At 50.1% G+C, this 26,974-nt stretch overlaps 1 protein-coding gene across 3 annotated transcripts in view; it reads left to right on the top strand.

The window, feature by feature from the left end:
- WHRN (whirlin) overlaps positions 1 to 26,271 on the top strand; it is a 59,012-nt gene extending 32,741 nt beyond the window's left edge. The window contains exons 4-12 of one of the 3 annotated variants that reach the window (XM_062590777.1): positions 9,012 to 9,214; positions 9,646 to 9,682; positions 11,992 to 12,204; positions 12,614 to 12,826; positions 20,460 to 20,531; positions 20,931 to 21,525; positions 23,298 to 23,476; positions 24,233 to 24,355; positions 25,448 to 26,271. In XM_062590777.1, the coding sequence (XP_062446761.1) occupies positions 9,012 to 9,214; positions 9,646 to 9,682; positions 11,992 to 12,204; positions 12,614 to 12,826; positions 20,460 to 20,531; positions 20,931 to 21,525; positions 23,298 to 23,476; positions 24,233 to 24,355; positions 25,448 to 25,630 (1,818 nt within the window). In that variant the 3' untranslated portion in view covers positions 25,631 to 26,271. Of the gene's footprint in view, positions 1 to 9,011; positions 9,215 to 9,645; positions 9,683 to 11,991; positions 12,205 to 12,613; positions 12,827 to 20,459; positions 20,532 to 20,930; positions 21,526 to 22,140; positions 22,362 to 23,297; positions 23,477 to 24,232; positions 24,356 to 25,447 lie in introns of those variants that run through there. The other 2 variants (XM_062590778.1, XM_062590779.1) reach the window with 2 other exon arrangements.
- The last annotated feature ends 703 nt before the right edge of the window (positions 26,272 to 26,974 follow it).

Genomic DNA, 26,974 nt, shown 5'->3' with positions numbered 1-26,974 from the left:
TAAAATAAATTGAAATGGGAACCATTGGACTTTGGGGAGTATCTCAGTGCTGCTGATAGATGGGGCACGTTTGAGACACAGGTTCAGGCTGTAATGTTTTTCGTCACAGCTTGGAAGCTCTTTTTTGAGGTTTTTTCCTCTCTAAATGACACCGCTCCCTGCAAACACCAGTGCACCTTTTACTTCCTTGCCAGTGCTATTCTGTGGGCTCTGAGAGAGTTTTCTTGTATGTTATCTTCTCTACTTCTTGTGTCAGTAAAGACTTGATGGATGTTAAACTCCTTTGTATTCTCTCAATTCACTGCAATAGTGCTGGGCTGCTGATTATCGAGGGGTAATCCTCTCTGATCCCCTCTCCGTGTTGTGAAGTGATACGTCTCTCCTCGAACCAGCCTGGCAGAATTCAGGTCTAAGCCTTCAGCTTTACCCAAATGGCCCCATGAAGTCACTGCGCTAACCTCTTGGGGCTCATCGGCTGAGAAGGGATGGGCTGGTGGAGAGGCCTGTGATTTGTGTTGGGACAGACACAATCCCATTCCCCAAGTTGCTTTGGAACAACTAAGTAATGTGTAACTTGAGCGCTGAGATCACCAGGCCTTGTGTTACAGGCAAAGGAGAAAGAGGGAGGCATTTGGTGGGGTAACTCAACCATTTTTGAACCTAATTGTCCACTGTAGGTTCCCATTTTCTTTCTGATGACTGTCTCGGGTCTAGAATGAAAATATCTCTAACTTGGAGGTTTGGATCAGAGTCTTAATCTCTCTCTCAGGTCTTCAAAGGGGAAATGGGTTTTTGGGCCTTGCCATGTGAGAGGGGATGTTTGGGTACTAGATATGAAGGACTGTGCGAGTGTCCTAGGGAGATGACTGAGGGTTTTTTTCTGCTCACCCTTCTGTTGATCCAGCAATCTCAGGCTGTGCTGCAGAGATGATGGGGGAGGGATGGATGCTGAAGACAGCTGCTTGTAAGGGGCTGCAAGACATAACTGTGAAAAGCAACTGTTTACAGGCTGAAACTCACTCTTAAAGGGCCTGAGCCCTTGCAGGGAGGGGGTCTACAAATCAGAAAGAAGTGAAAGCTGCTGCTGTAAACTCACTGCTCCCTCCAGACCATCCTTCTCTCCCAGAGCGCACACTGTGTCTCTGGGGTGACCACCTTGAAACCACTCTGCCTGTGCACGGCATCAGGATACCCAGCCATCTTCCAGGGCTGTTGATGAACACTTGCTCATTAGCACAAGGTCATGGTGAGGGGCAGCAGGGACAGTGCTCTGAGGTGCAAGGATCTAAAGACGGAGATGGTAAAAGGCACAGGACAACTTGCTTCTTCCTAAAAGAGCGGGAACGAGAGGCTGCTCCCCGAGAGGCTGGCTGGAGCAGCCCCAGGCGTCGTGCGGGTCGCTGCTGAGTCAGAGGACCAGCCATCTGGCAGCAAGCCTGTTAGTCCCCAGGGCCAGAGTGTCAGTCCCAGCTCGCAGATGCCTGAGAGATTAAAGGTAGGAAAAGAAAAAAAGTTGCATTTTTTTCCCCCAAGGTTATTTCTGCTAGTTTTCATGTTTGGTGCTTCCATATTGTTTCCAAATCCCTCTCTTCGCTGCACAGGGAAAACTGCTGCTTTTCTTGGTTCAGTCAACCTGCTGGTGACCTCAGCACAGTTAATGGCACACAGCACATTCATACATGCAGGACAAATCATAGCAGGCTTATCAAGTGTGCAGCTTCCTTTTAATGGCTTTTCTTTTTATTATCATCACGTGTAATACGTGGCATTAGCTCTCCGCCTCTTGTTCCATCCGTACCACAAAGGCGAGAAGAGAGTCACGCGCGCCGTCATCGCTGTGCGCGTTGTGATCTGTGCTGCTCCCCTCCGACTCCGCTGAGCAGGGTTTCCCGGGCCTGGGGCAGCCTCTGCGCGAGGCGTGCAGCAAGCGGTTTTTCACGCTGGATCCTCTGCTTATTGATTCTTTATGTGTCTCCTCTTGCTGTTCTGTTTTCTAGTAACTGATTTGTGTGTGCCAGCAGCCCGTGCTTTCCTGAATGTCAGGCACCGTGCGATTTCAGATACACACACACACGCTTCCCTCCGTGATTTGTGTACACTGCAGGCCATAAATTCAGAACTAGTTTGTGGTTTGGAGATAAAGAAAGGCCTTTTATGTTCTGCCATTAGACACGGTCTGGTATGGACTGCATTCACTTGCTCCCTAAGCTACTCCGGCTGGTGGCAGAAGGAATGTGATGCCACAAGCAGGGAAGAACTGGTGGTTAAATGTGATTTCCAGGTAATTCGTTGCACTCTGAAATGGAAAGATTGAGGTTTTGTTCAACGTGGGCATGATCCAACCTTGCTGGAGTTGATGGACAGGTTCCTGCTGATTTCACTGGCAGTTGGTGCTTCTGTGGGTTATGCTGTTTCCCCCGATGTTTTTTTCTTATAGCTCAACAAATACGTTACTAATATTTTGTCATCAGATAAGTAACTACAGCCCTTTTAAGCATTATCTCAGGGGCAAGGAATAAAGCCTCCTTTATGACAAGTTTTTGAACATGATTTCTGTATTTTTTCTGGCTATATTAGTTGCTCTCTGCTCTAGCACAGATTCATGGTGACCTCAGGTAACTCGCTTTGGGCTAGGCTCCGGGAGTTTAGCATCTGATGTGTTGTAGGTACCCTTACTTACAATTTTGGTGCCTAAATGGAACTGGGCTTTTAGGAAATCTATCTTTGACATAAAGCACTGAAGAGATGTGCTGTGACAAGGGCACAGACAAGACCAGAATTCCTAGGGAGCAAGGACTGGGCAACATGTTTTTGTATAAAACATCATTTGCTTTTTTTTTTTTTTTTTTTTTTTTTAAAAAAAAAAAAAGGATTTGGCAGCACTGAATTTCTTACCAGAATTTTTTGGGTTGATTTTGCCAAGTTCTTCATTTTGGGTAAAGAAGTTCCCCAGAAATCCCACTTGCACATGTGGTTCCAAATCCAAAATTTTGAATGTTTTAATAATGTTTTTGAAATTTTCTTAATTGTTCAAAGGGTGAATGTCGAAAATCAGTTTGGATGCTGCGCTCCACTCCTCCAGCTTCATGGCCTTGAAGCAGAACGCTCTGCAGGTACCAGCAGAAAACAAGCTGGATCACTGCAGCCAATCAATATTTAAATATTCATATTCTTGGCCTTGGCCACCTTCATGTTTATTCATTCACAAAGCTTCTGACAATGTGTTCTTTGGGCATGTTTTAAAATATGCTGCCTAGGTGTATTTCCTCATGCTGAAAAAATGCAGGTTAGCAGAGGACTGCAGAGTAGAAATGTGCGCTAGTCTTGTTTACTTTCAGCTTCTGTCATTTCTGCCTGCTCCGTGACGTACGTAGTGTTGCTGTACAGCAGCTAAGCCTGTTCAGTTGGAGTTTGTGCGTCTGTGCATCCTGGTTTATTTTCCTTATTTATTTTTTCTGGCCTTGTGTTTTGCCTTTTCTTAAAGTACTTTTTTAACCACTTCTTTTCTCCTTGACATTTACATGAGAAATAGCAGATTTCACATAGCTTTCTTTGAACAAACAGGTCAATATAAGTTCCCAACACAAAGGTTGGGAGAAAAAGAGGTGCTGCCACAATCCATATATATCCATATACAAGAGAAAGTGAGAAAAAGAGACTGTAAATAGGAAAAGGTAAATGACTTTACATCATTGGTGGTATTCACGAAGCTGTCTCTGGAATGCTGGGTTGTATTTGGGGATCTACACATTGAAAAAGGTACTGAAAAAGCAAACTAAGAGCCTCATGGCTGATTCAAAGGCGGAGGAATAAGCTATATGGTGAGGAATGTAACGAGGTGCAACGCTGTGGTATGCAAGATGTAACCTTTCTGCTGAAGGCGGCGTTGGCGGCAGCTGGTGTGATCCCTGGCCCGATGTCCCCACTTAACTGGGACAGGTGGCTCTCCTGAAATCTCTCCTCTTCAGGGAGGCTGCCAGAAAATGTGGACGGGAGTGGTGATACCACTGGTTACTCCAAGAGGCTGTCTTCTCTCATTGCGTCCTTTCATTTCCTTCTCCCTCATCTTATATTTTATTGTGAGGTGCTTGGGGAAAAGACCATGTTTTCAGCAGCTTGTTGCACCTTCTACTCCCTTTCCTTGCTCCCAGATCTGTTCCTGATCCTTCTGGTAGGGTGTGTTGGCCTTGTCTGGCATCGTCTGCCCTGGCCTGTTCAGCCCAGCTATTTCCCAGGCTGAGTATCTACTTATTTTTCCACAATTCTTAGTTCAGCTGTTTCCAAGTTGATTCATACTTTTCTCACTCATATTTTTAGTTTCTTAAGGTGTGCTTTGGCTAATTATTTCTGCTAGAGAGACTCCTTCTATATTAGTGGTGTCCATGAGTGGAATTTAACCTCTCTTGAGGCACGTTAGTGGTGTTAAAGACTAGTGCTAATGCCAAACTATTTGGCATGCTGTTAGCCCTGTTATTCCCAGCTCAATTTGATGTCATTTAACATCAAATCTTGTTTAAAATATTTTCCATAGTTTTCTGTCTACATGACTGAATTTTTCCCTGAACTAATTTAATTTATTTTCAAGAGGTTTTGGATATCAGAACCCTTGTCTGAAGTCCAGAAAGACTCAACTGTGTCCCCCTTTCCCATGTTATTTTACCTGTCCTCAGAAAGAGAAACAGCCAAGCCCATCATCAAGATATATTATTCCTAAATTTCTACTTCTCATCTGTGGTTTATCACCTTTTGTGTGTCACGTTCAACCCTTGCACTTCAGGATAATTTTTCCCTTGGAAATGAAATTAATTCCATTTTCAGAAGAGTTCAGGCACCCAGCATGTCCCATTATATTCCCCTGCCATTTTCTGAGCACAATGGAAAATTTGCTTCTGAAATATCCAGGTCAATAACTTTTTGTGTGTTTTATCATTTCTTCCTTTATTCAATGCTGGTTAGGATCTCTGTGTATAGCAAATAATTTGCTGGGGTCAACCTTTATTTTAATAGATGCTGCATTTGCATCTCTGCAGTCTTTTGTTATCTTCCCAGTTGTTTGTGAGTTTGGGGGGGAGGGGGAGGGAATCTGTGTTAATTAGCATAAATCCTCTGCTGCCCTAATAGGAGTGCATCATCCAGAGAGGCTGATTTGTAGGCGTTTGGACTGTTCAGGGATTCTTTTATCTGCCCTTCACCAGCAATTATTCTTTTTTCCCACACATAGATGCACAAATCCAAGTATTTTGTCGCTAGTTACTCTACCCATTGGTAATGTTTTGTGATCACTAGCTAGAGCTCTGCCTGTGGTAAGTACTGTGCTAATAGAGTGTAAGAGACCAGAGAGTCACGATGGACTTTGTCTGAACAAACGATGAGGAAGCGATGGAGGACAGATGTGGATAGATGAAGTAGGATGTCCAGGGCCATGCAGCAGGTCAATGGCGGATGCAACGTTGCTCCATAGTGCTCCTGATGCGAGGGCAGCGTCCCACCGGCAGAACAGCCCTCCAGAGCAACCGTTGTTCTGGATTTGGGCTGTCTTCACCTTGATGTTTAGCTGTATCAGCCCAAACACCTTTGCTGTAGTTCACCACCACATTGCACTTTCTGCTGCATGTGATGAACTTGCTCATGAATTTAGGACTCATTATGCTCTTTTCTCTTCTTTTCCACGTCCTACCCCCGGGTCTCTGTTATTGGGAGGGCTTTCTGGGTTCCTTTTGTCCCATTCTTGAGGAGAGAAACTAAAGAATGGCTCATTAAATCTGTTTAACTATCTTGAACAAAAAATCATGAAAGTTTAATCGTCGATAGGAAAAACTATTAAAGATTAATAATTGAAATAAGGTTATCTAATAGAATTTGAATTTTCATCATTTCAGTGCTGCAGTGAACTCAGCACTCCTTATTCTAGCAGCAAAACCCATTCCAATGTGAATTGTCTGGTGCATTAAAATGACCTGGGAGATGATACTCATTACACCTGAATGTGCATTTCTCTTGGCAGTTTAGTCACCAGCATAATTTACCCTCCTTGTTCTGTTGGTGGTTCTCAATTTACTGACAGCTGGTTTAAAGCTGACAGCTTGAAGGGAACCTGAGGTCTTTCAAGAGTCTGATGGTCACAAATTTGCATTGTTTGCCTTCCTTTGGGCTCTCTCTCTTCCTCCTTTCTATTTCTTGGTCTCTGTGGATACTCAGATGGAGCAGGCTGCCTCTGGATCTCTTTCTGCAGCTGGTTGATGGAGGCAGGGCTGGTCCTAGGCTGCCTCTCTCAGACCAGTGAAGTTTCACATTCGCAGCACATGATTCTGGCAGCTGATCTCTGCTCTGCAGTCCACCAGGGCCAAATGTGAGTATCCTGCGTTGATGCAGCTCTCCCAGGTGGTGTGAATGGCCACTGTCCTTATGTCATAACCTGTTGAGTCTGAGCCAAGCCTGTGCTCTCTCTCCTTCTTCCAAGGGGAAAGCAGAGGGAAAAGAAAGCAAGTTGAGAGCAGACAATTCCCTTTGCTTTGAGCCTTTTATTGGAACCAAAGGAGAAACACCATGCAGCAGGGCCTTAGTTTGCCGCCACCAGGGCCTTGCAGTGGCTGTTGCAATGCATCTGTCACATACTCCCTCTTCCCTTTGAACTGCAGGCTCAGATCCTTCATCAGCCCATCAGGGATTCAGAGGCCTTGGCTTCCTTCCTGACTAGCTGTAGCACCTTGGGTTTATCTCTGATGTACATCAGCTCTTTCACATCATTGCCTGTGCAGCTATTCCACTGCCTATCAGCACCAGTCTGAGCTCCTTTCCAATACACTGCCCTCCAGCCTCACCAAGCATCCTCTATCCTTTCATTGGGAGGAAGGATAAGCAGAAGCTCTTGACTTCTCATTATTGCAAGCATTATTTTCTGTATCTTTGTGATGTCCCCACACATTTGTCTCCTCTCTAAATTTAACAGACATAATCTTTTCAATCTCTCTTTTCACAAACACCTTCATGTGCCTCTAATCATTGTTGTCCCCCTTCTCTGGAGCTTTCCTTCCTGCCTCTCCTTACTTGACAGGCAGGGCGCACAGCAAGGTCGTGCAATCACTTGGATGATGATTATGGCATGACATTAGTTTTAGAGCTATTTTTGATGGTTTTTTTACCACAATTTCCCATCATGTCTTTTTTTTTTTTTTTTTTTTTTTTTTTTTTTTTTTTTTTTTTTGTAGACTTACTTGACCTTTATCAAATCACAGCCACACACTGAGTGGAAGCAATCCATCAGCTGTCATTTAACATGTCCACTCTGTTCACTCGAGAGGCATCAGTCATGTAGCAGCCACTTGTAAAGTCCTGCCTGGTTCTTCAGAGCACCTTTATCAGCCCCTTCCAACACCCATAGTCTGAACTAACCAAATCAGTTGCTGTTGGCAGATCTGTGCTTTTTCCTGGATTCACTCTCACATTGCTGCTAAAGCCGTTTTAGGATTTTCTTCTCTCTTCCTCAGCTTCTGGATGTTCAGTAGTCCTCAGGGTCCTTCATTTTGTGTCTTTTCTTTCACTATCACTTCTCATGGAGATTCTATGCCATCGTTTCTTCTGCATTCAGAGCGTCTGTAAATCTTAGTTGTTCCTGCCTAGATCAGTGTTATATCCTGTTCTGTCAGAAGGGCTTTTTTAAGGCCAGAGGAGTCCAAAGATCACCGTGTACTACCCTCTGTGGCCAAGTGTTTGCTATTAGCAAGGAGCAGAGCAGATAGGATAGGAGCACCTCAGGCCCCTCTTTAGTACCCATCAGCTAATTCCCCTTCCTGTTCTCTTGCTGCTCAGTGCCAGGGAGCCCCTTTCTGAATGGCAAGGCTCTTGTGCTCCCCATTACATTCTTGCTGGTTTGTGTTGCAGCTGGAACAGCCTTTGGGCACAGTATGACTGTCTCTGCTCGTGGCTACTGACAGGGTCAGATTCTGCTCATGAAATGCTCTCACCACAGCAGGACTTGGAGGACTGTGGTTTGCATCAGTTTCAGATGGCCTGAGGTAGGTCAGTGGCTGACAAGGTGAGCATGGTGCCATGGGCCTCCTGCCACCATCACCTGTGACTTGGGTGACAGCAGAATCACAGCTTACTGCGCTAATCTGGCAGTGATCAATCATTGCTTCTCACTGGAGTGCGTGGCTGTAAGCGTCAAGAGAATTATCCCCTGTCCTCTGAAGCTTCCTTGGTACTGCAGCAGAATGAGATGGACTGAGCTGAAAGAATTGGAATTGATTTTCCATTTTATTATTTTAGCTTTAGAAATTGTCTCTCCTCCCTCTTTTCCCCTCTTCTTCCCTAGGAAGGGGCTGAGTTATTTAAAGAATGTCTCATTCTGCTTGCACTGCAGCATAAAAAAAATAAGACTATGTTTTGACAGAGCTGAACAGAAGCCTATGGTTAAGAAAAGATATGAAGGAACAGTTTAAAAGAGGCAGTTTATCAGAAACAGAGCAAATTGTGATATGTGAGTGAGGAGGAGTTGCACTGACTTCCCTGGAAAAAAAAGAGAGGAACTGGGATGAAGAAACGCTGGATGAAAGCTAAGTCTTGAATAGGACCAGGCTATTAGGGGAGCCGCTAGTTACAATGAAGGCCTTGGCCACAAAGTGAAAGCTTCCAGGAGTAGCAGGGGAATGCTGAGGAGGAAATAGGTGTAGAGGAAAGAGATGAAATCCCAGCTGTCCCTGGCCCCAAAGTTCATACAGAATGGAAGCTGGGGTGGGACACTCAAATTGACCTCTCCACGCTGCACGCAGAGAGTTGAGGTTCATAGCTTTGGTAGCTGGTTCTTGGCCTTCCAGACCAGCAGGAGGGATCGGAGCTGGAGGTCTTGGACCCTATGTTGTTTGGAGATTTCTAACCAAGTGGGTCTGCAAACCTACAGAGGGAGACTAGGCGGAGTGGTCTGACTTGGGATCCTAAATACAGACTCCTCCAAGCTTTACAGCCTGATCCATCTCTGCCTGTCAGCTTTAATGCTCGATCTGACTCCACAGGTAGGAGACCAGATTCTGGAGGTGAATGGCAGAAGCTTCCTCAGCATCCCCCATGACGAGGCAGTAAAGCTGCTCAAGTCTTCCCGCCACCTCATTATGACGGTAAAGGACATTGGGAGGTTGCCCCACGCCCGCACCACCGTGGATGAGACCAGATGGATAGAAAGCTCCCAGATTGGAGAAACCCTTGTCAACTCAGCAGGGTATGTGCTTGGTGCTAGCCCAATGCAAGTTTGCTATGTAAGATTTCAACCCAGAGCTCCCCATAGGGTGCATATAGTCACCAAGAAACGCTATAGACCAGCGGCATGTCCTTTGCCAATGAAAGGTAGGCAGATTGATGTCCTTTGATGTGCATCTGCAACCTGTCTGTGGGTGCTCTGGGTGTGCCCGCATATCTTGTGCTTGGAAGACAACATCTAAAGCCTGTAACGTGGATCAGGTAAAGAGGATTTGTTTCTGCATCGTTCGGAGACCCTTCCCTGTGTGCTCAAGCCAGGAGCTTACCACAGTGTTAGCTTACAGCAAAGGCACTGAGAAGTGTGTGTGACAGATCCAATGCCAGGTCCCAGGTGATGCCTGCTCTGATGGGCACACAACACTCAGTGCTAACTGATCTTCTCCCTCTTCACAGGGCAATGGGCAATCATGCTGCGGAGGCGACAGCCAGGGTAAGAGATGTTAGGCTTACCTAGTACCTTGTGAACTGGGCCTCGTTGTCTCCTGTTCTCCATGGGAGGGAGGGCTGGCTTTGTGCTTCTGATTATAAAAGTCTGTTTACACAGGCTTGTGGATGTTAACTGGCTCTGGCCTTTCTGCTGCCCATCTCACTTTGCCAGCTATATTTCTGCAAACAGAGACATAATGGATCCCCCCAACTCTTGGACCACTGGTGAATCTGTTCTGCAGCAGACTGGGTGCTTCCCAGCCTGGGAATGAGGACATTAATGATAACAGTGTTGCCATGAGTCAGCCCAGCCTGCCCCTGGAAAGGAGAGATGTGCCTCTGCCCATGCTGATGGAGGCCCAGGTCGTTTGCTGTTCAGCCTGGATGCAGGCTGAGCTAGTCTGAGACCTAGCTTGTGGTGCAGAATGAGGAGGTGAGATTTCTCCAGGAATTTTTGTGTATTGGGGGCAAACAGTTGTCTCTGGGAAGGAGACAGAGGGATTTGGAAGGCAAGCCTGGCTGAAGGTGCTGCTGAAATGGATCTAATGGAAGATGAATGTGGGGAGAACTGCAGGGCAGAGTTGGATCCCCTTTTGCTCCTCACACTGGCAAGGACAGAGCGGGGATCCCTTCCACTCTGTATAGGCCTAGATACCTTCAGGTTGGTGGCTGGGTCAGAGCTTTGGTAGCTTTTGCGAACTTTGCCACCCTGTGGCGCAGCTGAGCCAGCCCCCCACAGCACAGCAGCTGGCAAGCAGGGTTTCAGCAGAGGTGTGAATTTGCCCAGTGTGCTGACTGTAGCTCTGCATCAGCATGTCTCCTCCAAACACCTCTTTGCAAAGCGCCTTCCTTTTAAATGGAAATGAGGCAATGAGATATTGCAGGTGGCTCACACTGATAACAGCTTTCTGCTGTTTCCTTGGCAAAACATGCTTCTGAGCCTGGACTTCTCAGTGTTCCTGGGATAGTCGGGGCCTTGTCTAGCTCCATATCCCTACACTGGTTGGGAGGGGAACAACAGGGAGCTTCTGTGTTAGAAATCATTAGAAATCATTCTCAAAGAAAGCCTTTTGCCTGTAGCAAGATTTGTCTTTCCCTGAGACTCCTTTGGGTGCTGGTGGCTGTTTCTTCACCAAGATCTACTTTGAGCTTGCAGCAGAGATGGGCAGCAGGAGCTGTAGTGCATTTTACACAAGATGTGACCATTGACTCTCTCTAGCGGCACCAAGTTCCCCCGGTCTGCTGTGGGGGAATACATGCTGCTATTAAATCAGTAGCTAGTTAAGGGACAGCGTCTGTGGTTGCTGAACAGAGGTGGGATGCTATTTTCTTTATTTAACTGGTACTGCATAATCTCTTGGCTCTGGAGTTACTGAGACAAGTAGTGACAATTAAGTGAGCAGCCATGCTGGAGAGTCCTTGAGGAGATCTGTCTCCAGTCATTCTGTGCATCCCTCTTCTGGTGCTGCTTTCCAGCATATCCACTGTAGGGTCAGAGCAGCACTCTGAGGCGTGGGGAGCTTGGGCTAGTGGATGGAGCACAGGGTAAGGGGTGTGTTTTGGGTCCTGCTTTTGCTGCCCATCTCTCAGTACTCAGTTAATGAGTTTCAATGGCATCTGACTCACAACTTGTGACTTACAGCCTGTCCCCGCATCCTTGCAATCAACATGCAGGACCTCTGCACAGCCTTCATCCACTGCTTTGCCTCTCCTCTGCTGCATGGTGCACTCCTTCACCTTCTCCTCCAGCCTCCAAGCAGTATCTCTTGGAGAAGGTTGTCAGAGAGCAGGGTGCTTCCAAATGGGATGATTAAGTCAGAGATTTTAGGATGTGCTGCCTGCAAAAGAGCTGAGGCAGCTCTACAGGATATCTGGCATCTTTGAAAGGTGGCCAAGTAAAATCTAGCAAGCTGGGGGACTCAGGAGTCCAGAACCAGTATTGCAGAGCTATCAAACCCTGTAAGTAGGCAACTGACCCTTGCCAACACCAGCCCATCTTGGGGTCTAGCGAGGTGGCCAAGGACAGACCAGTCTAGGCAACATCACTCTTCCATCCAGCACAGACCTGCTCTGTCCAGACTGACATTTGGCTGGCTGGTGGCAGAGCAGGTATGGGAGAAGAGGCTCTGGCATGTCTCTGTAATACTGTGAACAAAAAGACCCCCTTTTCAAGCTGACTGTCCTTTCACCTTATTTCTCCTGAGGGTGGGGACAAGACGTAGTTGGTCACATAGCTTCTTCCCTCTGGCTAGTGGGTTTTAGTGGATGGTTTCTTAGCATCCTAGGCCAAAGCCTATTTCACATCTTCTACAGCCTGTGTTTTACCGAGGCCTGGCAGGCTCCCAGGTGACACTGAGCAGCATGGTGAACCAGACCCGGGTCATGCTGGAAGAACAAGCACGGCACCTGCTGAATGAACAGGAGCGGGCGACTATGGGGTACTACCTTGATGAATATAAGGAAGGCAACATCTCCGTGGATGCTCTGGTCATGGCACTCTTTGAGCTACTCAACACACATGCTAAGGTGAGGCCCATGCTAAGGTCAGGGATAGCGTCTTCCACCCCATGGAGTGCGCAGAGCTACTGTCACAGTGTGGCTCAGTGCCTGCTGCCAGCCTTTCTTGCCATTTCAGGAGATATGAGCCCCTTTCCAAATATAAAAATATGCTCTCAGATAAATCCAAAGTTCAAGGTTGTCTACACAGGATCAAGAGTGAGGGTATGAAAGCAAAATCTAGAGGTAGGACATTATGGGGGATACAGTTTGATGTTCAGTGGCAAAGGGACTTTGATCAAGTTTAGAACCAAACCTCCTCATTCCTGCCGGTACATATCATCAGCACGGCTGAACAGGGTGGGAGGATGGGTATTCACCTGCCTGGGAGTATGGTCATGCTCCAATCTCTCTTTGGTTGTCCCTCTGCCTGGCCCAGTTCTCACTGCTTTCAGAGGTGCGGGGTGTGATTTCCCCACAAGACCTCGACCGCTTCGACAACCTGGTGCTGAAGCGAGAGATTGAATCCATGAAGGCTCGGCAGCCCTCAGGGCCCAGCATCGGTACTGACTCCTACTCCATGATGTCCTACAGCGACACCGTCTCTTCCTCCAGCAGCCACTTCACCTCTACAACTGTCAGCTCGGCCAGGGTAAGTCCCTCTTGACTGTTCCTTTTTCTTTCAATGCTTTCTGCTCTTGTCAGCCCTTCAGCAAACTCACTTCCGTGGAGGTCCTTCAGGAGACCCCATTCAAGCTGCTTCCCCTATGGATACCCGCAAAGCGCTTTCATCACCTTACAAACTGTGAGAGGTCATATCTCCAGGCTGCAAGCTTTATCACAGAGCTACTGCTGTCCAAGGCAGGGGAAAGGAAGACATTCCTCTAGGGTGGCAGGAAAAATCAGCATTGTTTCTGCTGTATGTGAAATCATGGCCTGGCTCTGAAAGCCATTTGCAACATCCATTTGCTTTGCATCAGAGACACAGATGGCTAAAGCAGAGCCGGGTGAGCTGGGAGGAGTCAGAACAGACTGAACTAGCTGTGGGAGCTGGAGAGGAGGGAGCGCACATGCAGGCACAGCAGTGCCCCAGTTTTGACAGCCCGCTGATGGGATCCCATGCATGTTCTGTGCCTCATGTCAGTGCTGTAGGTACTCGACCTCCAGGAGGCTGCAAGATCCTCGCAGGCAAGGTGCACTAGCCTGATTTGTGGGTGCAACAAGGAGATGCCTATGAAACTTGGTTGGTATCTCTCAATGTCCTTGAGACTGACATGCCACTGCCTTCTGCATAGGGGCTGGGCCAGGTGCTAAGCATCACTTTGTCCCCAGCGAAGGGAGAAGTCTGCTTCCCTTCCAGGATCTCTACTGAGCAATGAAGTCTGGGTCCACACAGAAATCTCAGGAACTTGCTACTGCCACCTCTTGCCTGCCACTATTCAGCAGCTCTGGTTGTCCCTCCACAAAGCTGCTGGCTGCCTGCTGCCTGTCCCAATGGGGCCACTGCAGCCACACCATCTGTATCCTGTCCCAGCCTCCATCTCCCCCACCCCCAGTGTTAAGCAGCAGCACTCCCACATCTCAGTTCCAGGCGTTCACTGCATGCACTGTCTAATTAAGTTATCATAATCACCTCTGAGAGTGCAGGCACACAGACCCGAAATTAATTTCTTAGCCAGAAAATGGTTTTCATCATAAATGCATTAGCAACCTTGGAAATTAAAACCTTCGTGAAAAGAACAGATGACAATAGGCTGCTGCTTAGTTCAACAGCAAGCAAACCAGCCCATGTCCAGGGCGAATGGGATTGTGCTGTGGAGGGCCTAGGCAATACAGCCAGTGGGGGAGAGAGGTAGATGAGCTTTCTTAGGGCTGTGGCTGCCTCCAGAGTTCAGTCCAGCCTCCCAGGAGCGCTCAATGAGTTTCAGACCATCAGAGCTGCTTTTTTTTTTTTTTTTTTTTTTTTTTTGTCTGGTTGACTTTGTAGATCCTTATAGGGAAGCCATCTGCTCCATTCAGGGTGGATTACAGTGAGATCCTTGCTGCATCAGGGTAAACAAAGAAAGTTTGATGCTGTTCTGGGAAGGCCTGCTGGGAAAATCTTTGCAAAGTGGCAGAGACCTAACAGAGAGGTCTGCCAGGATTTGCACACTGAGCATGATACTCAGTTCCCTTGCTATCCCCATGCCCAAGACTGTACTGCCTGCTTTTGGGTTCACCGTGCTCTCCTTCCTGCTCCATGATGCCAGTGTGGCTGATTGGCCTGATGTGTGAGCAGTGACCCATCCTCCTCTGGCATGTGGGCCCAGAAATCTGCAAGGGAGACTAGGAAACCATTCTGGTCACAGAGTGAGGAGCAGACACCATCTACCAGGCCTTGTATTTAAAAGCTCCCTATCAGAACTCATGTCCCTTAGTTACACTGCAGATCCTCCTTGGCAGGTGACTCCTCTACCATGTCCTATGAGCATGAATGTGAGAATGAACACCCATCTCCAGCTCTGCCTCACATGCTGACAACATTAACTTGAGATGTTTTAGCAAGCAGTGGTGGTAAACAACTGCCAAGCTAAGAGCATGGACTCTTCATAAATAGGTGTTTACCTCAGCTAGCAGGAGAGAAAGAAAAGGGCAGACCTCTCAAACTGGCTGCTCTGCACTTTCCTGTCTTAATTCCCTGCCACTGCCACCCTCCCCAGCACCTCTCAAGGGAGAGGGCTAATTGCAGCTTTCATATTCAACCTTAAATACAGCTGGACGTGGATTCTGCAGGATGGGTTTGAGGGAGGAGGGGTGCATTTTGCCAGTGTTTGCTTGCCTCGCTCATTTGTTCTGCATCCTCCCTGATGTTTTATTTTCCCTTTCACGCTTGTTTTAATCTGCTTTTCCCCTCGCACACCCCCAGGAGCGGCTCTTGTGGCTAATAGACCTGATGGAGGTAGGGACTGTCAGCAAGACGGGGAGCTCGAGTGCTGTGGTTGCCATAGCAGACGTGTTAAGAGTGTGTGCGAGTATGTGTTGGGCGGGAGATGGGGGACAGGCCCTTCCAGAGGCCAGCATGCATCTCAGCCACGTGAATGACTGCCTCATTTCTCCCATATCTACTTTCTCTTCTGGTTCTACTGAGCCATTTCTGAGTCCCTCCCCTGAGCTCAGGGGCTGTAGACCTTGGTTCTACAGTGTAGACAAGACTGGTGTCTTTTCTAACATATCACGAATCCTGAACTAGACCCAGCTGGCACCAGTGTCCTGTTTGCACTGAAGCCACTATTGACAGCTCAGTGCTGGAGTGTTACAAGGACCAGCAGTGTTGATGTCTGATGGACCCCAAACTGTCCTCCGTGCCTTGTGGTCCCATTGTGCCTACACTTCCTACTGTTGTGCTGTCTCACTGTATAGGCACCCTGGCTAAATACAACTGGGCTAGTCACATCGTGCCACTCATCCTCAGAGAAGGGGGAATGATTTTCATGATAAGCAGAAATCTGTGTTTCAGTGCAGGAGGTGTCGATGTACTTACGTCGTGGGTGTTCAGGGTGATAAATCCACGTGTGTGTGTTAGACAAAATGGACAAGATTTTCTAAAAATGGATGTAGGAAGAACCTTGAAAATTTCTCTGACATAACAGAACTTCTGATTGGAAGGAGATCGAGAAGAGCTGCATGCTTGTGCCCTGCAGCACAGCTCTGCTTTGCCTCCTCCACATGGTTGCCCCGGGTTAAATCACATGGTTGAACGCACAAACCAAGTGGTGAACCTGGGAACTGCTAGTAGTGCTTTGGTAGAGAGGACCTCTGATAGCTGTGAACCTGTCCCAAAAGCCACATCCCTCTGGGAATGGCACTCACCTAAAAGAAGAAAGATGTGGCATTGCCAGAGGGAGTTCATTGCAGACGTCCCGAACCTTGGGACATAGTTTGCTTTGACTTCATGACCAAAGTCCTGACACTGGACCACAGTCTCATCCTCTCTGCCCTCATTGTTATAATTAGGGAATTGAAATCCCAGTTGATTTTATTTTTCTTTTCTGCCACCTCTTAGAGAAAACGTGCTGCCATAAAAGATGTATTCTCTTCCCAGGGCCCTATTCCACAAGCGTTGGCTGGTTCCTAGCTCCCTGAAGCGACAGTGCTAGCAGTTGCAGGGTCAAACCCAGTGTGGTAACCCAGTCACTAACATTTGTGCGTGTCTTAAGGCTCTGTTTCACAAGCAGCAGAAGCAAGGGAAGAATGGCAATGTGGGGTGTGAGCTGTTCCTGTCTTTGAAAAGTGAATGTCAAACATAAGAGCCCACAACATCCTTGGCAGCTGCCAGACAATCTCATGTCTCTAGAGCGAGGGTAGAGAAATGGGGGACCTCATCCAGCTCCCTCCATCAGAGTGGCAGGGCAAGCAGCCCCTGGGAGAAATCACCACTGCTCCCCATGCTGGAAGAGACCTTTGTGTTGTGTCTGAGAAGAGCATTGCGGTTGTTTGATGGGCAGGGAAGCTGAGGCAGGGAGCTGGCAGTGACTCTCCCAGGAATCATCACCAAGCCAGGGACAGATGTCCACAGTCAGTGGCTCTGTCCTGAGCTGAGCAGCTGTGAGCCATGTTGCTCTGCCCCCTTGGCACCACATGCACTTACCATAGTACTGTCAGGACTGAGCATTGCCCCAGCCAAAGCCACACGTGAGTCCAGCACCATCCTTCCTCCCAAGGCCCACCTGGGTCTCCCCACTACAGAGCTGATCCAGCTCCTTACTGTCTTCTGAGCCCTGCAGAACAGGCACAGTCATATCACGTGGAAGGCTCACATGTGCCAGATGCAGGCCTCTCAGGTGACAAGGATATGGACAGGGAAGAGAGACTGAACAAAGCTGTGACCTTTGGGCCTAATTGTGCCCAAAGTTGGAGAGCTCTGTGCTCAGGCTATGATAGCGCTTGGGGCCTCAGTTCCAAGAGACCCAAATCTTTTTCCTCAAGCCTTCCTGGCATGAGAGAGGGCAGGGAAGCGAGAAGAAAGGCTAAGCTTATCTAAATCTAAACCCTGTGGGAGATAGGCTGAGTAGCTCTGCAAAACTCTTGTTAGCAGTAGTTAGAAAATAAGGGACTTATTTGGAGCTGTGAGGTTAAATAAAGGTTGGGCTGTGTTCCCCAGGGAGGCAGCAGTTTCTCCATCACTTAATCCACCAGTGCAAACTGGCTACCTGTCTCAAAGATACTCTCCAGCTTCACTGCAGCACCTGCGGGCTCAGTGTAAGATAGTAAGGATGAAAGTCTCCCAGTTGTGCCCTGTGGAGGGACTCGAAGGGCCTCACCTGGCCTTCAATTTCTATAAATAACCAGAAAATAGGGGAGAGGAGTAGAGACTCAGTAAGAAGCAGCAGCCTCCTCAGCAAACACTCATTTTCCTGAGTGGTGGCAGGTGGATTCAATAGCTCTTTCAAGGGAGATCTAGGGAAGCACAGTCTTAAAATAGCAGATTTCTGAAAGCAAATGTGCTTAGCTTAAAAGCCATTACATTTTATAGCCAGGAGCACTTTCTATTTAATTATTTTTGCCCCTAAAGTAGTAAGCATTGGGGAAAGCAAATTGCCACTTGCACACCTCAGCAGAAGAAAATACCCTGAAGAACATGAGCAATATTAGCGTCACTGGATGTTCAGGAAGAGCAGAGCCAAGGCAGCGGGATCAGGGCCGTCTTGCTGGGCTGGCAGGAAGGGCTCTTGGCACAGCCTTCTGAGTTCAACGAGGGTTTGCCAGGAGGGTTCAAGCCTCAGTGCAGACTAGTCCTAACTACTGGGCTGGGGCTGCAGCACCTTCTTCTGGCTGACATGAACAGCACATGATGCATTCTGGGAAAGGCCCAATGTCATGATGATGGGCACAGGGCTCACTGACAGGACAACGGGAGATGGCACTGGCACACGTCCAGAGGGTCGTCGGGTGGACCCTCTTCTTTCAGTAACGAAGTAACCGCAGTGGGGACAGTGAGATTTGAAGGCAGGCTGCTCCCAGTCTTATCAGGAGAGTCATTCGGCAAAAGCTCAGTGAAAACTTGGAGGCAAGTTGAGGCTGGCAGAGGCAGAGCTGTAGAGGGAAGTGTTAGGCATTTTCCCAAATGTGGTACGGCTGGTGCTGAAATGCCACCGCCTCGAGCTTGGCTCCCTTCTTTGTGTTCACTGTCCTGTGGTTGGATTAAAGGTTCTGGGCAATAGCTAGAGACGAAGGGATGTGCTGCTTGGGCAGCTTTCTGCAAAACAGCTGTCTTGTTAGAGGAAAAGGTGGCAGAAGGAGGGAGCTCTCAGAGGAGGGCAATGCTGGCATGATTTGATGCTGCTTACCAAGCAATGCGTTTGGCCCTGTTCACCTAAGCATATGAGTTCCTTGGTGTCATGTGGGAAGGTGATGGCACCCATTTGCACTTTAATCCATACTGAAGTCCCAGGATAACTATTGACCAGAACCAATTTCCCTGAAACTGGTTTTTCCTGCTACCCACCTGCCCACCAGTTCCCAGGCATTAGAAACCAGCATGTTCTTTTGTGGCTTGTGGAAGCAGTTCAGGATCATAATCAACATAATCAGAGGTTGCTTTTGAAACTGCCTTTTTTTCTTCTTGCAGCCGCAGCTGTATGTTTGCACACCATCCTTCATGCCAACTCTTGGGTTTGGGTGGCCCCGTGGCGAGTCAGATCTGGTTGAAATTTGAACTTTCTGTTGCTGCTGCCACGTGGTTTAGCCAGATCCATTCTCTGCTCTGGCTTGCTGCACCATCAAATGAAGGCAGTAACACATGGAGCAGGGGGTTTTGTTTTTCAAAAGCCACCTGTCTTTATGTTGAATTGAACTGATGATGAAATCACCCCTCATCAGAGAAAGAAATGGTCTTCCAAGCTAATTCTTTCCCTGCCAGAGAATGAACGAGCTATTTCTTTTAGCTTTCCCATTCATCAGGGATCCTTCTGAAGCCACAGAGATAAAAGCACTTTCCATCAGTGTGTTTTCTGCTTCTCTAATGCTTTTAATTGTCTTCTGTGTCTATTTTGGGACACTAACATCTTACAGGCATGGCAGCAGCCTCCAGCAAATGGGAAAAATGAAGATGCACCAGCATTTGAACTAATCGGTTGTTTACCCTGCAATAAATAACACAGTTAAACACAAACTGTACCCTCTCCATTCAGGTACAATTGAATGAACATCCTTGTTAATGGGATGGAAATGAAATGTGCCCTTTCTGAACAGCAGCAGCCACATCTCCAGATCAGGAGTTCCTGTTGCTCTGGGTTGCCAACTTAGTGATGTGAATGTGGACAGCACAACCTAGCTGGTACTGTGGTGTGTATTTGCTCATGCAGGGGAACCAGGCAGAACAGTGCTGTGCAACACTGGCAGAGCATCCCTCAAAGGGAACCTGGTGCCTTGGCAGCCCAGAGATAAAGCTAGCAGCAGAGCTATGGCCCTAGGCTAGATGCGGGACCACTTGGGTTCAGTTCTGTTGAGTGCCCAGAGCAGAGTCCCATGAGCAAGCCCCCATGTCCTGCAGCCTGGGCACAGCTCATCAGGGCAGATCTGTGCTGTCTCCGTGGCCCAGACTCCCTTGCGTGCCCGGGAACACCACATTTCTGTTACTTAGCCAGGGTGCCTGTTTGCTCTGCTTGACAATGTGTATTCTTTCTTCTGGTCCATCCTGACTGGCAGTCATCCCTGCCCAGATGGACTGACTACCTTAGTCCTTTCTGATTTCTGGCGATGTGATGTGTTCAGGGCTGTGTTGTGACATTTTCTGATGACATTTTGCCTTGTTATAACCAGTGGAAGTGACTTCTATCCTTTTGCATCTGAGACTAAATGCTCTGGTTTTCAGGGAAGGGAAGGTTTTAACTTTTTCATTGCCCTTTTCCCTGGAAAGATCCATCTCTAGGTATTTAACTTGCGACCCTCAGAGCTAGTTCTTCCCTTCCTCATGCTCTAAATTAAAGAGCTGATATTTGGGCTAAGAGGAGCATGTTCCTCTAGTGTAGAGGAAACAGCTTCTGTAGATGAGGTTCACAGCTTGCTCTGAGCACTCTTCTTAGCTTTGGAGAGTCACTTGCCTTGCCAGGTTGCTTTACCCATGTGGTATGCGAGTCTCTCTAGGGGAGCTTCCCCGGCAATGCAAACCTTTTTCACTGGGTGAAAGACCGTGGCACTGCAGGGGCTTTGGACAATGTCCTGCAGCCTTGTGCATGCTCCCTATCACTTTGATGTTGCTTCTTGCTGTAGTAACTGGGTTTTCTCTTCCTTTTTTCCCCTGTCAGAACACATCAGAATTGGAGGGAGGTGGAGACAGCCAGCAAAGTAGCATCAACACCTTGCCGGACATCTCCCTGGTAAGATAATGCGTCGTACTCCAGCACCTCGAGGGAAGCTGAGTTTTGCCTCAGCTTCTGTAGGTCTTTGCAACATCAGCAACTTGTGGATGTCATTGCAGCAGGGTATTACTGAAACAAATTAATTAGACCAGTAAGAAGGAAGGATTTGGGTTGTATGAAAAAGAGTAACATCTGCACTTGCAGGAACTAAAGCAAAACTTGGGTGGCTTATTCTCTAATCGCCTTTGCCTATGAGTCATATTCGTTTTGCCAGTAAGCTCAGGGAGAAATTTCTATCAAAATCAACTAGTTTTCCTGTGATCACCATAGGAAGGCAGATGCCAGGTAACTGTAGAACTAAGGAAGTTCTCATACCTGAGCTTGGAATTCTGAAGGTTTCTGTTCTTGGTTTGACAGGATGATCTCTCCTCCTTCCCAGAAGAACCACCCAACTTCAAGCCTCCACCTCCTCCTTCAGCGCCTCAGAGGCTGGACCCCTCCACTGCCCAGCATAGGAATCCTGGAAAAGACAAGCCAAAGCGTCCTTCTTCTGAGTCCTCTCAGTCAGGACTCTTCTTTGTGGCCCCCCGAAACCCCACACCCCCTCCTAGCCACCCCGAGAAGGACACAGTCAGCCTGACTTCTACTAATTCATCCACTGAGGAGTCTGCCTCAAATGCTATCTACGCTACCATTTCTCCAGCCCTGCACAGCTCTAAGAGGCAAATGGATGCTCAGCTCTCCTTGGTCAGCCAGCACCCCATCGGTCCATTCCCCAGGGTCAAGTCCCCAACAAGGTTGAAGAGCCCAACCCCAGAAAGCCCCGCAGCCGGTGGGCTTCAGAGCACCTCTTCCCCATCCCCTCCTCCTCCCCCATCCCACCCAGCACCGCCACCACCAGAAAAGGGCAGCCCACGGTCGGTAGCCAACCAGCATTTCATCATGGTGGAGGTACACCAGCCCAACAGCGAGCCCGACGTGAACGAAGTGAGGCCCTTACCGCAGGCCAGAGGTGGGTGTCCTACTGGGACAAGCTGTTCTGGGGTGGAAAGTCACTATTGCCATCAGGTTTTCTGTTTTTTGGGGACGGCAACTGTGAGTCTGGTTTGGCTTTAGCTCGGAGCTGTGCTCTGGCTGGTTTTGCAGTTACAGCACCAAGCTGGGCTATGGGGTGGAAGCATGTCCAGCAACTGCTGCAGGAAGCAGCTGCCGATGGCCCAGCCTGTCATGGTAACTGCAGGGAGAGAGCACTGGGGTGGGCATAGGAGAGAGGCTGCCCGCGGTGTTGCCCTGTAGGATGTTCAGTGCACATTGTCAGCTTTAGGGTGAAAAAATCCCTCTCTAAGAGAGAGAGAGAAACAGGAGAAGAGGCAATTCGCAAGGGCGAAGGTACCTGCCTGAGCATGAAGCGCTGCCGTAGGAGTTTCCCCGTTCCCGGTGTGTATGTGGGCAGCCAGAGTGTACCAGCAAGGGGCCATGACACCAAACTTGGCAGTTTAGTTCCAAACTCAAGGTTAACGGAGTTTGGAAAAGCCAAGGTGCCTGCATAGATGTGGCAACGTGCTGCTGTTTGTTTCATTGGTTGTGATTTTGTTTGCTTTTTTCTGAGACGCTTTTTCAATTTCAGAAAACAGCTTTATAGCGTCATGGCAGAAGAGTTAAAATCCAGGAAACACGTAAAGCCCTCCACAGTGTCATTAGCAGTAGCGGTAGTGTTAATCCTCTGAGACGAAGCCAGCTTTGACTTTTGGCAGTCCAGGAGTACTGTGAGGCCAGTCACAGCATCCAGCTTCTCATCAGCATTCAATATGTTCTTTAAGGCCTCCCTAGGTTTCCAGTGCAATTTAATCTGACCTTTACTTAAAGACCAAACCTGGGTAGGCAGTTGATTGCAATCTGTCTCTTGTGAGGGTTTTTCTGTATTAGTTAATAAAATCTGCTTCCAGTGGAATTGTAAAAGCAGTTCTGGGATTTTCCCATTAACTCCTGCTTTTGGAAAAATCTGATTGGCCCTCGCTGAGCTTGGGGGTCAGGTTTATCCTGAGCACATACCTTGAAAAAGAGCACACGCCGCTTGCGGCCGAGGCCCCGCAGTGCCTTGGGGTGCCCGCAGCCTCCCCGCGGGTGAGCCCCTCCAGAAGGGCCCGATCGCGGGCCGGCGATGCGAGTGGCACTGTCGCCCTCCCGTGGCAGCGGCCCCCCACTGCAGTTAGTTCCCTGATCTCCTAAGCTTTGAGCTTATGTGCCAGTTTTGGAGGCTAACGGTGGTTGGATCCTGTTTGAGGGATCTTCCAAGTGAGAGATGCAATTTCCTAGGACTTCAGTCCTCCCTGCCAATGCTGTCATGTTCTTGTGCATCTAGATTTGCACCCGGATCCTTTGACTTTGAATGCGAGGTGGCTCTTGGCGGTCAGCTCATCCTTGCTTGGATCTGTCCCCATCTCCTCCCGGGATCTGGAGATGATGAAGCTGGTGTTGAGCATGGGCTGGCTCAAAGAGCGCTCGAGCAGGATCCCTGAACCCACCACCGTCTCCTGTTATCTCAGTGCAGGATCTAGGTTGGATCCTGGATCCGGATACCCAAATCTGAGGTCACCTGTTCCTGATCTGGACCATGCTTGCTTAGGTCTGTCTCTGTCCCCAGCTCAGGGTCCCAGGGGACCTGCCCAGCCCTGGGAGTGAGTGAGATGTTCTGTCCCTCCGGTACATGGTCCCGTGGGTGCTTGACTGGCCGTGGAGCCGTGCTGCCCAGCCTTTCCTTTAACAGCCCGCGTCTCTCCCCAGCCTCCACGCTCTCCCAGCTGTCGGACAGCGGGCAGACCCTCAGCGAGGACAGCGGGGTGGACATCGGGGAGGTTGAGATGAGCGGCAAGGACAAGAGCCGGCAGCCGGTCCCCGGGAAAAGCCGAAGCCTCAAGGAGGCCGCGAGGAGCGAGGGGGCGGCAGAGGGGGCCTCCAAGCCGGTGAGGCTGGGTGCCCCGGGGCCTCGGGGAGGTGCCGTTCACAGACCTTACCCCCGCGCCATGCTTGTGGGAGGTGGGCACCCACCGCTGCCGCGGAGCAGCGCTACTCTCTGCTGCCGCAGCCTGCGGCAGTGCACATGTGGCTCTTCAGCCAGCCGGTTGTGGTCCCGCAGCCTGCAGGCAGCAACGTCCTCTTTTTTGTGTTTGTTTTGTCAGATTATTTTCCCCCTGGTTTAACAGTCTGAGTCAGTTCACTGTGGGGCTGAGCCGGCAGGAGCAGAGCCAGGAGCTGCTAAGAGAGGGACAGTAGGGCTGATTTACCCCATCCTGTGTAAAACTGAACCCTTGCAGCTCCAGCAAACAACTACTTGGGATGTGGCAGAGTTCCTGGCACTGAGGGGACATCCCTAGGGCACAGTATCCCACGGCTGAAGTCACATGGCAGCCAGGGAGGAGCAGATGATAATCAGATGTCAGAAGCCAGTTGGAGGGTTTCTATCTCTGTGATGTTGGGGGTCTTGGCAGGCAGTCGGAGAGCTGCTCTGCTCCTCCTTAAGCTGTTCCAGGCCTTCAGGCTGTTGGGATCATGGCCATGGATGCCAGGAGTCAGGGAGCAACAGCAGGCTGCATGTCTGTCCCTCTTACACGGAAACCTGCCGTGGGCGAAGCTGCCAGTCGTGGGGCCCTGCGTAGAGAGCACAGCAGGGAGAGACGAATGCCCAGCTCCCTCGGCAGCGCTGCTCTCTCTTCTCACAGCCCGGGCTCCTGGAGCCCACGTCATGTCTGATCCGAGTGTCCAAGAGCGCACCGACCTTGGGAATCGCCATCGAGGGTGGAGCAAACACCAGGCAGCCGCTGCCCCGGATCGTCACCATCCAGGTAGGGCAGGCTGAGAATGGAACAGCTCAATGCATATGCCATCCCCCTCCTCCCTTTCAGCTCTGGCCAGGCTCAGGAAAGCCCCTCAGCCGTGTCTTTTCAGCGAAGGCAGGGACAGAGTGCAGCTGCGACCCTGCCCCAGTGTGAATTTTGTGGATGTACTTCCCCTTTAATGACCACGAATCTCCCCAAATGCAGAGGCATCATTTTGCTGCAGATCTGCTCAGCTGAGGATCTTGTTCACATGCTGTGGCTGATCCCTTATCATAAAATATGTCCTGGAAACTAAAGACTTGCTGCAGATGTGTTGGAGGGGATCTGAGCAGCCACAAGAGTTTGGCTGAGGTCTGTAGATGTCTGGAAATGCTCTCCTGCTCCGATAGGGATGGGGTGGGGGGTGACAGCTGGGGAACTGAGCTCACAGTCCTACTCCCAGGAGTGATCTCCTCACCCTCTTTCATCTGCTGTTTACTTAGGGCAAATTTTAAGTTATGTATAGCAAAAGAAAGGCAAAGCTGACTCTCTTCCTTGGTTATTCTTGGCTATCCCAGCTGGCACTGTGCTGACAGGCAAGAGCAGACAGGAGGGAAGCCAAATTCATCTCCCATTTTCAAAGCGTAAAATGTTTCTTTTGCGAAGCATTCACCGTGACCCAGCAAGGGCTGGTCTCTGCCTGCCAGAGAGAGCTGGGGCGCCTATGCATCCCCTGCAGCCTGCGGGCAGTCAGAGAGGCCTGGCTGGACTGACTGGCACCCCACAGGCCTGTGCAGAGCCAAGCGGGTTCCTTGGCCCATCGCCTCCCCACGCCGCTTCCCAGCTCGCTGCTGGTACAGGAGTCTGGCGTGAGCCCTCGGGGAGCTCCTCAGGGTTCCCATCACGGGAATGGCGCTCGGCCTCTCAGAGAGCCCTGTCTTTTGAACCCTCTCCTCTCCCTCGAAGCTCGTGAGTTGAGCTGCAGCCTACATTTGCATTCTCTTCTTGCTCTGTTCCTCCCCAGAGCTGGCCGCATTTCAGCATGGGGCCAAGCCGGGGAAGGAGCACGAGCACTCCCTTCTCCCCCGCTACTTACCGCCTTCTTCCCTTCTCCCATAGCGCGGGGGCTCTGCCCACAACTGTGGGAAACTGAAGGTGGGTCACGTCATCTTGGAGGTGAACGGCACAGGGCTGCGGGGCAAAGAGCACCGGGAAGCTGCTCGCATCATTGCTGAGGCCTTTAAGCTGAAGGAGAAGGACTACATTGATTTTCTGGTCACAGAATTCAACGTTGCCCTTTAGGAGCCAAACAAGTTTGGGAAGGAACATGGCAGGTGAGGAGAGCATCCAGATGGACGCAAAAGGCAACCCAGGGGTACCCATGTGGGGAAAGGCAGCACTCAAGCCACACAGAGCCCACACCACCCTCTCCCACTCCACCACCTGCAGTCACCCCCAGGGACCCCCAATGTCTCCCATCACAGATGGTCACAGTCTGGGCAGGGCAGGCTGAGGATGGGTAAAAATCAGTGCACATCTCTTCCCTCTCAGCTGGAGGCATCTTTCCCTGCCTTTCCCTCTGGGGCTGGGGGCTGCCCTTTGGAGCAGTGCTCTCCCGTTGGCACTGAAATCCAGGCCCAGGCTGGGGAGCGGGAGAGAGGATGGCTGGAGTCTGGGTGTCCTGCTGTCATTTTAGTGCCACGCATGCAGAGCAGGGTGGCCTTGGGGCCCCGCCGGTGGCATGGCAGGGCTGGGGAGAGAGGAGGCTGAAGGGTTTCTTGGCTGGTCGCTGCTGCCCTGAGTGCTCATCGCTGTGCCCGGGCGGCAGGCGGGTGGCACAGGCCACGGGTGAAGGTGCCGATGGCAAACGGATGCCTTGTAAATTGCTGGCAATGTCATTGTATTTATACGTACAGAGCTTGTGCTTTTAATTTTTCAATAAATCTAACAGGTTAGAAAAAGACTAGGCTTATGGGCATTTCTTTGGGGCCCGGGGGGCTGGACAGACATGTGCTCGAAGGGCAGGGAAGGCTGTGGGGCATCGCGGCACTGGCAGGGCCGGTTAGGATCCAGCAGCACGAGGGAGGTGGGGAGCCGAGCCCCAACGCTACCAGAAGCTGGGCTGGCTGGGAGCAGCCCAAGTCTGGGGCTGAGGCCTGCTGGGGCTGCTGAGATTGTCCCCACGGGTGTCACCTGGCCTGGTCCGGTTCAGGGTTTCCCTTTGGAGGGGGTGATGGACTGCAGAGCACGAGAGCATCGGTCTGGCCCAGCTGCCATCTGGGCACCTTGCAGTGCCACGAGTTTGCCTGTTCTCAGAGCACGGTTGTTCTCCATTAGCCCTGGCTGGGCCTGCTTCAGTGGTCCTGGGAGCTAAGGAGCTTCCACCGGAGCGGGGAGGAGCAGCTGGCGGAGCCACCGCCGCCACCACCCCGAGGGTCCCGCTGTGGGAGCTCGCCAGGGAGCCCAAAGTCACGTGTGCAAGGCTGTGCTCGTCTGGGGGCAACCCGAGGCCCTAGGCCAAGGGGGAGCCCTTGGCCCCCCTTGGCCCCCCTTGGTCCCCCTTGGCCCCCCTAGGCCCCCTGCGCGGGGCCGGGCCGGGCAGCCCGGGCGCCGGCTGCGCCGCGCGGCGCCCTCCGCCAGGCGGCG

Source organism: Rhea pennata, chromosome 18, assembly GCF_028389875.1.
Source record: "Rhea pennata isolate bPtePen1 chromosome 18, bPtePen1.pri, whole genome shotgun sequence".
In the NCBI taxonomy this organism is placed as follows: domain Eukaryota; kingdom Metazoa; phylum Chordata; class Aves; order Rheiformes; family Rheidae; genus Rhea; species Rhea pennata.
This window is presented reverse-complemented; position numbering and strand designations above follow the sequence as displayed.